This window comes from Equus quagga, chromosome 12, assembly GCF_021613505.1.
Source record: "Equus quagga isolate Etosha38 chromosome 12, UCLA_HA_Equagga_1.0, whole genome shotgun sequence".
NCBI classification, from domain to species: Eukaryota; Metazoa; Chordata; class Mammalia; order Perissodactyla; family Equidae; genus Equus; species Equus quagga.
This window is the reverse complement of record NC_060278.1, coordinates 81,561,213-81,574,275: the sequence shown is the minus strand read 5'-3', so window position 1 is coordinate 81,574,275 and position 13,063 is coordinate 81,561,213. Positions and strand designations below refer to the sequence as shown.

The window sequence follows — 13,063 nt, the reverse complement described above, 5'->3', positions numbered from 1 at the left end:
GTTAATGAGATTACATAGTAGAGCTCTTAGAGTGGCACTGTCCAACAGAACTTCCTGTGATGAGGAAAATGTTCTGGATCTGCAATGTCCAACGGGTAGCTGCTAGCCACAGGTAGCTATTAAGCACTTGAAATGTGGCTTGTGTGACTGAAGAACTGAATTTTAAATTTTATTTAATTTTTATTAATTTACATTTACATTTTTTTAAAGATTTTATTTTTTTTCCTTTTTCTCCCCAAAGCCCTCCGGTACATAGTTGTATATTCTTTGTTGTGTGTCCTTCTAGTTGTGGCACGTGGGACGCTGCCTCAGCATGGTTTGATGAGCAGTGCCATGTCCACGCCCAGGATTCGAACCAACGAAACACTTGGCCGCCTGCAGCGGAGCACGCGAACTTAACCACTCGGCCACGGGGCCAGCCCCACATTTACATTTTATTAAACAGCCAAATGTGGCTAGTGGCTACCATACTGGAGAGCACAGTCTTAGAACAATGTGTAGCACATTGTATTAGTATGTACAGTGCACTTTGCATTTTCTTTCCTCTTCCTCCTCTCCCCTCTGGAAGAGAGGTTCACAGGCTGGGTGGCAGCCAGCAGTGAAGAAACATCCCCTAGGCCACATCAACAGGGAACCTACCTGTCAGGTGGAAACCCTAGAGGACTGACTGCATTCTCAGGAGCAATGCTCTCACCTGGGAAGGATAAAACTCCTTCGTTCCGTGCCAGCCACCTCACCCTCACTAGAGGCGAGAGGAAACACAGGATACCGCTGTGCTTGGTGCCCACAGGATGACTCTCTTAGTTTCAACATCCAGCAAGGCTCCCGATTTGGAGCCCAAGACTTGGAGCACTGGGCTCCTGGCAAAGCCAGCAGCTGTTGAGACATGGCAGGCCGTTGCAGCTGCCATTGTCACCCTCGTAGAGCACACCTGGTATTTTCACTTTTTTTTTTTCTGTAAATAAATAAATCATTGGGTTTACAAAAAAATCTTAGCTACTTTTCAGTGATGATACTTGCCAGCCAGGGTACATTAAATATCGAGATCGTAGCATCTGAGGACTTGAAAAACCATTTTCTGAGAGAATCAACTCGATGTCTTCACTCCTTTGAAAACATACAGAAAAACCCAGGTTAATTAAAACTATCAATCTTGACCTGCGAATTTTGCTTCCTCCCCACCATCTCCATAGACACATACAAGAAAATATACATACATTTTTTACTTCACCCCTAAATACTTTAGTATGCATCTCCTAAGAACAAAGACAGTATCTTATAGAAGCACAATACTATTATCACACCCAAAGAACTTAACATGGTGGACCAGCAGCACTGGTATCACCTGGCAGCAGAATCTCAGGTCTCACACCAGACCCACTGAATCAGAGCCTTCATTTTAACAAGGTCTCCAAGAGATCGACAAGCACATTAAAGTTGGAAAAGTATTGATCTAATATACATCTATTTTCAAAATTTTCCTTTTTTTGGGGAGAGGGGACTCAGGATCTAATCAAGGATTGCTCATTGAATTTACAATCCTTATTACCCTTTAATCTGGAACAATTCCTCCAACTTTTGTTTTGTTTCTCATAGTGTCGACATTTTTGAAGAGTACATGCCAGCTGTCTTGTGTCCCACAACCTGATTTGTCTAGTTGTTTCCTCATGATTAGATTTAACATTTTTGGCAAGATGGCAAGATAAACATTTAACACCCAGGTGATAGTGTGTCCTTCCCACAGCATCACATGAAGGAGTCACATGATGTCAGTTTGTCCCATTAGTGGTCTTTTTTTTTTTTAAAGATTTTATTTTTCCTTTTTCTTCCCAAAGCCCCCCCCCGGGTACATAGTTGTATATTTTCAGTTGTAGGTCCTTCTAGTTGTGGCATGTGGGACGCTGCCCTAGCGTGGCCTGATGAGCAGTGCCCTGTCTGCGCCCAGGATCCGAACTGGTGAAACCCTGGGCCACCGAAGCAGAGCAGTGCGAACTTAACCACTGGGCCATGGGGCTGGCCCCGCCCCCACATTAGTGGTCTTGCTATTTAATTAATTGGTCAACATCGTGTCCACTAGACTTCTCCAGTGTGAAGGTACTTTCCCCTCTTTGTAAGTAGTCTGTGGAGTGATACTTTCAGATGAGTGAATATCCTTTTCTTCAACAATCTGTCACCCACTGCTTTTAGCATCCATTGATGAACCTTGCCTAGATTAAGTATTTCACTAAAGGCTACAAAATGGTGACTTTCTAGTTCTACAAATCCTTATTTACTTATTAGTTAGCATTTGTCTGTTAAAAGAGATTTACTGTGGGGCCGGCCCGGTGGCGCAGTGGTTAAGTACGCACGTTCCGCTTCTCCGCAACCTAGGGTTCGCCAGTTTGGATCCCGGGTGTGGACATGGCACTGCTCGGCACGCCATGCTGTGGTAGGCGTCCCACGTATAAAGTAGAGGAAGATGGGCACAGATGTTAGCTCAGGGCCAGGCTTCCTCAGCAAAAAAGAGGAGGACTGGACTGGCAGAAGTTAGCTCAGGGCTAATCTTCCTCAAAAAAAAAAAAAGAGATTTACGGTCCCACTCCTCTCCATTTTCTTAGTATTACCCTGGATTCCTTTCACTCCATGTGCTATAATCCATTATCATGTTCTCTGTTATGCTCAATTTGTCCCAAATTTGGCTAGCAGGAGCTTCTTAAGCCAGCTCCTGTAACCTTTTGTCATATGTCCTCTAATCTTCCAGTACTTCCTTGTTATACTTATTTACTTATTTATTTTGCTGGGAAAGATTCCCCTTGCGCCAATATCTATTGCCAATCTTCCTCTTTTTTTTTTCCCTTCCCAAAGCCCCAGTACATAGTTGTAGATTCTACTTGTAGGTCCTTCTATTTCTTCTATGTGGGATGCTGCCATAGCATGGCTACTGACAGACAAGTGGTGTGGTTCTGTGCCCAGGAACCAAACCCAGGCCACTGAGGCAGGGTGCACCATCAGGGCTGGCTCACTTCCTTGCTTTATTGACATAAAACGTACCAGGCCCACTTTGTACTTTCCCTGCCCTAGAACTGCAATCAGCCAATTCTCCAAGGAGTCCTGTTACCTTGTGGAGGGGGACTGGTACTTAGAAAGCAAGTTCCAGATGTAGGAGTATTTATTGCTACTGTGGTATTAGTATTTCTATTCTCTTTCAATGGAAAGAGCTAGGAAATAAACATTTTTTTGAAATAATGAATTCATATTGAGTTCCCCAATTCAAATCCAACATTTACAGGATATCCCCTCACCTTTCCCATTTCATATTTATAATTTCCCTTCTCTAACCAGTGATGTTTGGAATCACGGTTCCAACAGAGGATTATCTTCAAAAGTTACTTGAATTACTTATTTTGTGTGTGTGTGGTCATTATGACTTTGACATATAAATGGATTCACTATTTTATTTGTATTTAGTTTTTTCCCTTCTTGTTGATTTAATTTTTGAATATGTAAAATATTTGCATTGCTCAAAAGTCAAAACTACACGAAAAGTATACACATTTATCCTTATTGAACAAATTGCTATACAACCAGATGTCTTGCCTTCATACATACACACACACCCCAAATCATCAGTTCTCCATTTCTAGTTTGTAATTTGGACCCAATTCCATGAAGTAAAAATATCATTTCTCTATGTTCTCTATGCCATTTCTCTCCCATCTTAACACAAGAAACACTGAGAGAGTCTTGACTTCCATCTTTTAATGGATGAGAATGTGAATGAATCAAAACAAAGTATCTCAAAACAGTACAGGACACTGACACATGGGATCCTCTTGGTGATTTTTACACAGCATCAAAAGCACTTCTATAAACACTCAGGTCTTAGATACAGTGGAAAGACTCTGTGGGCAACAGCCAGAGTGCTGTATCTGAGAAAGCAGATGGTCCTACAGGATGAAGTGAACTTGATAAGTTTACCTGGTGACAATCCCATTTTCTGCAAGAATGAAGGCTGCGGTAGGATTGGCAGCCCTGATAAGGCTCTGCATCTGAACAAGGAGAGGATGCCTCTGCTCCATGGTGTGACTGGTAAACACTACATTATTCACCAGACCTGGGGAATAAAACCAAAACAGTTCAGCCTTCAGAGTCCTGATTGAACCTGAAGGATAACACAGATGTGGGCCCTTGCTCCCTCTCCTGATCATCCCTTCTGGTAGCCCCCTGTGTAGACACCCCTGGCCCCCAACACTGATATACACACCCATCATTCTGTTTCACTTTCTGGCACTGGTATCTCTTGGAGCGAATGGCCTCAACCCTGTAGCTTCCTCACCTCCCAACCTTCTGCCTTATTTCTGCTTACCACCTGACATTTGGAGCTTCTTCATCAAAGGGCCCTTTCCACATCCCTTGTACTTAACCACATCTGGAACTGGTGCCATTGACCTTCACCAGTTCAGACTGCAGGCACTAACCATGAGATTGTCAAAGAGTGCACAGCCAAGAAGGAGTTACACACATAGACCTACAATTCCAAGATAAGTGCTAACTTAGATATCCACATAGTGATATGGTAAGAAAGAGGGGTCCATGTAATGGGAGGTTGTGGAGCGGGCCAGGATCACTCCTAACCTCTCTGTGAAAATACAGAAGTAAAATCCACACCATCACAGAAAATTTGGAAATCAGGGAAGTTATCACATCCCACCATGCCAACATAATTATAATACCTCTGTATTACTCGTTCCTGTTTTTAATTATGATCATAGCATATACACCATTTCTGCTAAAAGATCATTTGCGTTTTTGTTATTCAACCACTTTTATTCACTTCTTAATATTGTGAAAATTTATAAACATATAAAAAATATAAAAAAATATATAAATATATAAAAAATATTAAAAATATATAAATATATATAAACATATATAAATATATAAAATATATAAAATATATAAAAATAGAAAAAAAGTAGTGTAATAATAACTCCCATGTACCCATCACCTGGCTTTAAGAATTATCACACTTGTATTTCTTCCATACCATACCCCAGCCCCTTTCCCCTCCTCCCCCACTGGGTGATTTTGAAGCCAGTCCCAGATATCCTATTATTTCATCCAAAAATATTTCAGCATATCTCTCTATAAGGACTCTTTTAAAAAATTAATGATTAACAATAAATTCTTTTAATATAAAAAAATATAGCCTGTGTTCAAATTTCTCTGTCTCACGAATGTTTTCTTAGAGTTAGTTTTTTTGAACCAGGAACCAAACTCCACACATTCTATTTCATGATTCACCTCATAATTCTCTTTCGGTCTATAGTTTCTCCTTATCTCCTTGTAATTTATTTGTCGAAAAACTGTATCCTGTAAATTTCTCCCAGTCTGGATTTTGCTGATTGCATCTTCATAGTGTTGCTTTAACATATTAGCTAGATTTCTTTTATAGATTCAATCTTTTTTATTATAAAGTAGTTTTAAAAAATTTCTTGTTCTTCTTCTAACTTCTTAAGTTGAAGGCTTAATTCATTATTTTAAAAAGTTTTTCTTGTGTAGTAACGTAGTAACTTAAGGGTGCATGCTTTCTTTTGAATTATTTGGCCTAGAAATACTCATGACAGGTTGTAGATGGTATCCTTTATAATTAAAAATTGCCCTTTTAGACTTTTCAATTTTTTGCCTTGAATTCAAAGTTGCTGTTAATAATTCTGCCTCCTTTCTTCTTGTTTGCATTTGTCTGTTATGTCTTTGCTCATTCTTTTATCATCATCCTTAGTTTTAGACGCTTCTCTTGTATAGAGCATTGTATAATTAGGTTTTGTCTTTTGGTTTAATCTGAGATACTTTTCTTTTTAATATGTGTTTATCCCATTCATATTTACTGAACTTTGATTTTGCCGCCTTGTTTATGTTGGATTCTGTTAACATTTTTTTTTCCTACCTGTAGCAGTATGATCTCTGAATTCTTTGTTTTCTATGTTCTTCTCACAAGTGGTGGGCTTGCAGTCTGTTTTTAGTTCTTATGATAGCTATCCTTATATATTTTTTAATAATAGATCTAAATCACTGTTTCTTATAATGTCATCTTTAGACAATGCCTATTGACTTTTCACTATGATAGATGGGGAAGTTGGTGTACCCTTAAATTCTTCCCACTTGTCCACCATCACATTCTCGTTGGTTACATTAATAATTTTAGTTCTTCTACTGGATACTTTTATATCTTTAAAGAGTATAAATAACTCTTTATAACTTGATTTAACAGCTTTAAACTTTATTGATCTCCCACTCCTGGAAATGTAGAGATAGTATCTCTTTCCTGTTGCCTTCAAATTTTTTTTTTTTTTAAAGATTGGCACCTGAGCTAACAACTTGCCAATCTTTTTTTTTTTTCGCTTTTTCTCCCCAAATCCCCCCAGTAGATAGTTGTATACTTTTAGTTGTGGGTCCTTCTAGTTGTGGCATGTGGGACGCTGCCTCAACATGGCCTGATGAGGGGTGCCATGTCCGTGCCCAGGATCTGAACTGGTGAAACCCTGGGCTGCTGAAGCGGAGTGCACGAACTTAACCACTCAGCCACGGGGCTGGCCCCCAAATTTTTTGTTAAATATAGTTTCATTTATAGGTTTTCAAGTTTTTCAACATTTACATTCCACTTTGTAACAGGACTCTCACAGGTGTTATTATTAATTCTATACCTAAAAAGATTCAATGCTCATCATCAATCTTTTTACTAGTAGAGACTAGCTTTACTAATAAATGATTAGTTCATAAGTGAATATCTCGAAATTATGGAGACTGTAGCTTTCCTGAGGAATCTTGTAATTGTAGGATCCTGAATAATGAATATTCAGTACAGAGAAATCTGTACTAACACTATTTACTATAGTCAAGTGTTTAGTTAAAAAAATAGCTGTATTTAGTTTTTGAGGGCAAAACTCAAACAATGTCAGAAGGGTTCACAGAGAAAATAAATTCCCTTCCTCCCCAGCCACCTCGCTCCCTTCCCTGGAGGCAACCACAGTTATCAGATTCTTACATCTTCTTCCAGACAGGTGTTGAGTGTGTACAATTAAATGCATATGTGTATAATTTTTTTCCCTACAAATAGTGACATACTACACTGTTCTGTACCTTGTTTTTTTTCACCTAAGCTCTTTACTTTTTCAATTTTGGTAAAGCTTACTTCTTCCTAAAAACCTTCCCTAATACATTCCCATATCAATCCTCCCCTCATGCCACCCTGCTCTCTCCCATTTTCTGAACTACGACAGCTCCTTTGAATAACATAGGTGGCATTTAAAACATAGGACTTATATTCTTATTTATATCCTTCTTTATGCATGTAAAAAGAGAGCATAATGTAAAGATTAAAGCATGGGTTTTAGAACCAGGCAAACCTGAGTTTGAATTTGGGGCTCCACTAATTACTAATGTGTGACATGAAGCAAACTGCTCAACTTTTTCTCTGAGCCCAAATTTCCTCCTCTGTTAGATGGGAAAAGTAACACATACCTCCAGGTTATCAATAAAATGCTTATCACAGGGCCTACAGACAGTAACAGCTCATTCAATGCGACCTATCACCACCACCATCATTGTGAGGTCAGCAACAGCCTGAGAATGGAACTTCTACACGCACACCAAGGGGCCTAGACTGATACATCCCTCAGACAACAGAGGTGGCTGTGGCATGTGGGCCTCAGCCATAGCAACCAGCAGGAAGCTAAGTCATGTGACTCCCATCAGTCTAGGCTGCTGAGTTCAGGTTTAGATGAATGGCCATCACTACTTTGAAGGCAACTTCCAGGACCTCTGGCCTCTGCTCCTGGTCTGAGACAGAAGTTAGTGATACTTCCATCCTGTCACTACTCATACTTACGAAAAAAGTGTTCCAAAATGCTAAAGACTGAATCTAACCTCATAAATCATCTGGATGCATTCCATTTATGACCAGGAAACAGGGATTAGGAGCTTCACGCCGATGGTCACATATTACAATGTGGAAAGGGCACACGCAAAGGCTATGCAACGTGCCTGGGACCACAGACGTCAGGAATTAGAGCTCACTTGCTGAGCAGAGAATCTGCTTCCTAAGTGTTTATGAACTGTTTTGGAATCTATCGGTTCCTAGGTTCTGAGTGGCGGGCCCTACTCTTCTCAGCTATCTGTTAGTACTCAGCTAGTAAGTCAACCTTAGGCACATGTGGCCCATCTGGCCCTGCACAGTGCTTGAGAGACCTCCAAGGATTCAAGGGTGACTTTCCTCAAAGGCTTTCCCTAAATCCAAGTGGTGAGTGCAGCTCCGCTTCCTCCTCCGCTCACTTGATAAAAAGCACACACCAACTGTCCAGTTCCCCAAACCCAGGCCGTGGAGGTACCTGAGTTCTCCTTCAGGCCTGGGGAGTGCTGAACAGTTCTTGGGATGCATCGTCCACTCTCAATTCCTGCTACCGTTTGCCTGTTTAGACCACTACTCTCTTCCCTAGGTCACTGCTCATTCTCTCCTTTACTACAATTCATTCTTCATACTGTAGTCAGAGTAATCTTTCAAAAACATCAATCCAATCACATCACTTCCCTACTTAAAAGACTTCAATGCATTCCCATTGCTGTTAGACTAATACCTAGACTTCTTGGCTGTACTTCCTTAGTGCCCTGGGCATGCTCCGGTTACTGTCAGGCCTTCAATCCTGATGTTTATTCTGCCTGAAACTATCTTTTCTCTCCTTTTTGTTGGATCAGTTCCTCCTTTAGGGTGCAGACAATTCAAAGAGCACCTCTTCCGGAAGTGTTCCTTAATCCCAAAGGACTGGGTTAGAGCAGGCACAGGATAAAGATTTGCCAAATAAATGAACAAATGAACTAAGTGTAATAAAAGATGCACACAACCTGACCTCTGGGGTAGCTGCCCAAGCAGCTAAGCTGTGGGCACCCACACGCCAGAATTTCTCCCACTTACAAGTCTGAACAAATCCCAGTCATCAGAAAGCCATCTGAAAAGGTTTCTAAGACTTATAGGTATATACACATTTTTGCTACAAAATTCATAAGGTACAAAAGGGTATTCAGTACAAAGTTTCTTCCTCCCGCCTCCTTTGGCACCCTGAGCCCAAGTTCTCCTCCCAAGAGGCAACCACTGATAGATTTTGGGTATGCTTCCTCAGATAGTCTATGCATATACAAGTACATGGGAATATTCAGAATCACGTTTTCTTAAGAGCTTCTCCACACTCAAAATCTCTGTCTTCAAGGTCTCCACGTATGGCCTAACTGTGGTAACAGCACATGACTTAGGAATTCAAATGGAGAATATGTCAGTGCTTAGTTTATTCTATTTTAAAAAGCTTCCTCACATGCCTTTTCTGTTCCGAAGCTTTAACATTAAGATGGACCAACCTTGGCCAGAGTGTTGGGGAAGCCTCCTAATGAAGGTGATACCGGTGGTGACTGTGCCCTCATTCCTAGTTAGAAAGGTCACTCCAGAGGCTGCAAGGAGGCAGTGAGGATAGCCTGGTGAGCCTAATGCCAGAACCCTATGCCCTGGTGCAGCCACAGGAAGTGACTAGGGCCTCTGGAAGCTGAGTGAGGCAAGGTTAGGAGGCCAGACCCAGAATGAGGCACATAGGGAAGCAGCCAGGATTCTAGAGGCTCAGAACATTCTGGAGATGGGAGATACGGGAACCAGATCCTGCAAGAGGCCCATGAGATTCCTAGGGGTGGAGGATAAGAATAGCTGTGGTAGATCTTACAGTGAGGAGCCTGGAAAGGCTGAGTGAAGACCTCTAAAGGTCCTAGGACTCCGTTTAGTATCTTCTTGGGCAAAAGAAAGTGGAGAGCCACACTAGTGCAAACATGCCAACCTGAGCAGCGTGTACCAGGGTCACAAGCACAGGCCTGGCCTGCTCAGGAAAAGGCTGGGGTCCGGGTCTCTGACAGATACCCTGCCCAAAGTCCTGTCTGCCTCACAAGTACCATGCAGACAAATCCTGTGGTCTTGGGATTCTAGGTCAGGAATTGGACATAAAAAAATGGGCTTTGCTTTATAGGGAAACAAGCAAAAGGATTACCCTCAGCATTCCTTTGGCCAGCTATGCAAACTGCCACCCGCCAAGAGGAAATGCCATCTGTGAGGCAGGTACAGCAGTTATCTGGAGCACAGGGTGAAGAGGCCATGGAGGGTGGTTTCATCTTGTTTGGGCCAGAAGCTTCCTTCTGCTTTGTATCAAGGAGTGGATACCCAGATTTGGTCAAGGTCTCACCAGTCTGGCTGTGAGTGAGCAGGCAGCCTGGCTTGGCCCATTCCCAAGAATGGAGAAACATCTCTGAGGTCTATCTGATCATCCCAGTCTAGGCTAAAGGCTTCCAGCAGCCCAGGAGAAAACAACAGCTCACTTCTTTTACCTATCTATAGATACTTCTAAAAGCAGGGCACGGTAGTAAAATATCTCCACTCCACTTTCAAGCCAGTACCATAATGAGACTTGCTTGCTGAGATTATTTCCTAACCCTTGGATTTCTTTAATATACATCATCTTGAGGCTGCAAAACAGTCCTTTTATCAATGTAAAACAATCCCCTTTATTGTAAAAGCAATGAATCAGGGAGCCTGATTCATAAATAGGAGCAAAGGGAGGCATATACTCCCTCGAAACATGAAGTGTTTGTCTACTGGTGGCAGATCCCACCTCTAAGTGAGCCACCAAATCTCTGAGGAGAAAAAAAATACTTGCCTTTTCTCTCCTTCCTCCCTAGACAGCCCATGCCTATGGTGAGACAGGTCAGACCAGTCCATAGGGTCCCCTAGGCCCAGAAGCAAGGGGAAGATATTTATCTATGCACTGTCATTCCACAAGCCCCTTGGAGTTCAGAAAACAGCAGATATGGTCTCAAGGTCAATCTGCCCACATCTGATCACATCCATAGCTTTATACAAGCACAGAATTTGACACAAGTTGCCTTTGAATGCTGAGTTAGGAGGCAGTATTAACAAAATATGCCTACCAAGTGCCAGAGAGAACACAGTCTGTCTTGGCCTAAAAGGGCTTTCCTCTTGTAATATTGGCCCAGGTTCATGGGCAGTGAAGACAGAGTCCTTCCCCAAGGTTCTCTGCCAGGGCAGCCCAATCATCTGTCCTTTGTGTGCAAAAAAAGCAGAGGGGCACTGAGGGGGAAAGTGCCAAGGTGCACTAGGGTGATAATAATCATGCGGTGGACAGGGGCTAACTATAGCCCACACTCTTGGCTTTGACTAGGACTTCCAAACATGTATCTGAGGACCAGACAGCTCTCCTTGGTTATCTACTGGACCTTTGGTTTCTCCTATGCTTTCTATTTCAAGGACAGGCACCAACAACCTTCCCAATCTCCCGAGCTAGAATCCTAGGAGTCATCCTAGATACCTCCTTTTCCAACTCATGCTCCACATCTAGTCTGTTACCAGATCCTACTGACCCAACTTCCATAAAATCTCCTTAATCTACCTGGAGTGGATACTGCGGGTGGACCCAGCCAACCTCCATTCCACTCTGCTGCTGGGGTACAGTGCCTGGAAAGCAACAGGGGCCTCTAAAAGCTGGACCTGAGACTCCCTGGTGCAGCAGTCCAACACACACATTCCTCCCTCCAGTGACCCGGCCTCCTGCCCTGCACAGCACCCAGCTCAGCTGTTTCCCAAGACAACAGCTCTGGTATGCTCTGTCGTCTCCGCTCCCTGCAGACTGGCAATGGGACCAGCAGGACAAAACTGTGCTGGGGACAACAAGTTATTTTCTTCTGTCTGATTTCTACTTGCTTGGCTGGCTCAGGAAGCCCAGATCACAGGTCTTCTGAAAACAATGAGCATTTTATCACGACTGTAGGAAATTTAGAATTTATTCTGGGTCTCCAGGCACTATAGGTAGTATATCTAAAAAGTGCTGCTTCCAGGGTTGCCAGATGGTAGGACAACGCAAGGCTGATTGTCACTTACAGAATGGGTGGATTTTTCTAAACGTTATTAAGGAGGTGTGGAAAATTCCAGTGTATGTAGGGAGAGGTTAAAAGAGAAGGTCCTACTGGGTCATACTCTGCACTCACGGGACAGGAGAAATAACCTGGTTGATCCAGAGGCAAGGAATACCTATTCAGTCCATTGATATTAGTTGGAAGGCCAAGCCCAGCTCAGGAGGGGTATTTCCATGGCAATTTATCATCGTTAAGAGATAAACTCTGCAAGAAATCTGCCTATCAAATATGATAAAAGTAAAAGATGTCAAAGATGCCCCTGGACTAATTTTGTTTTAGATTTCAAAATGATAGGTAGGGGCATGAAGAAAAGTCTACTGCATTTAAACAGAATTTGAAAGGCATGCAAGCAGGAAGTAAAGCATATTGCTTACCTTGTGAACACTGGTCAAGACATTTAGGAAAGAGAAATCTAGGGGGAAAAAAGAGAGAAATATGTTAAAGTCATTAATGTCAGAGTTGTCATCAAATATTTCCCACAAAAATGTGAATATCACTGACACTCAAGATGACTTACTAGATGGGGCAAGTGGCAGGCAGCACTGAGCATTAAGGTTAGCCACGGTTACGCGAAAGGTTCTCACAGCTTTGAACCAAAGCTCCCTAAGCGAGAACCCCATGGATGTCCCTACGAGGCCAGCTCTTGGTTGAATGTCGAAGAGGGGATACTGAGGGCAGGGCCAGTTCTCTAGACTATGTGAAACAGAGAAAGAGAGCTGGTCTTCTTGTTTCTGAAAAAGATACTGTCCTAATAGTAAAGGAGAAATTTCAAGGGAAAATGGGAAGAGTTACATTCACCTAACTCTGCTAGGGGCCTTCAGTACCAAAGTTGCCAGGCTTGCCTTCATGTGCACACTAGAATCCTGGTTCCGCTTTGATCCCATTCTGAGCACTAACAGTGAACGAAAAGCAGGAAACCGACTGATTAAATCAGAACTGAAGCAGGTGAGGGTGACTGATCCACAGTGTGAGTTAGTTAACAACTGCAGCTCTGTAGTAAGCTCCAGAGAAAAACTTAGACTCTCAGTGCTTTACAACTCCTAAAACATCACAGTGCTCTTCTCAGGGAAGA

General features: G+C 42.3%; 1 protein-coding gene across 5 annotated transcripts in view; it reads right to left on the bottom strand.

Moving 5' to 3' along the window:
* DNAAF9 (dynein axonemal assembly factor 9) overlaps nt 1–13,063 on the bottom strand; it is a 165,756-nt gene that overhangs the window by 11,946 nt on the left and 140,747 nt on the right. For all 5 annotated transcript variants that reach the window (XR_006891119.1, XM_046679049.1, XM_046679051.1 and 2 more), the window contains 3 exons: nt 12,366–12,403; nt 3,958–4,093; nt 1,021–1,107 (listed from right to left, as the gene is read on the bottom strand). Coding sequence is in view for 4 of the 5 variants with exons in the window: in XM_046679049.1 (XP_046535005.1) it covers nt 1,021–1,107; nt 3,958–4,093; nt 12,366–12,403 (261 nt within the window). In the remaining variant the exon portion in view is untranslated. The remainder of the gene's footprint in view (nt 1–1,020; nt 1,108–3,957; nt 4,094–12,365; nt 12,404–13,063) is intronic.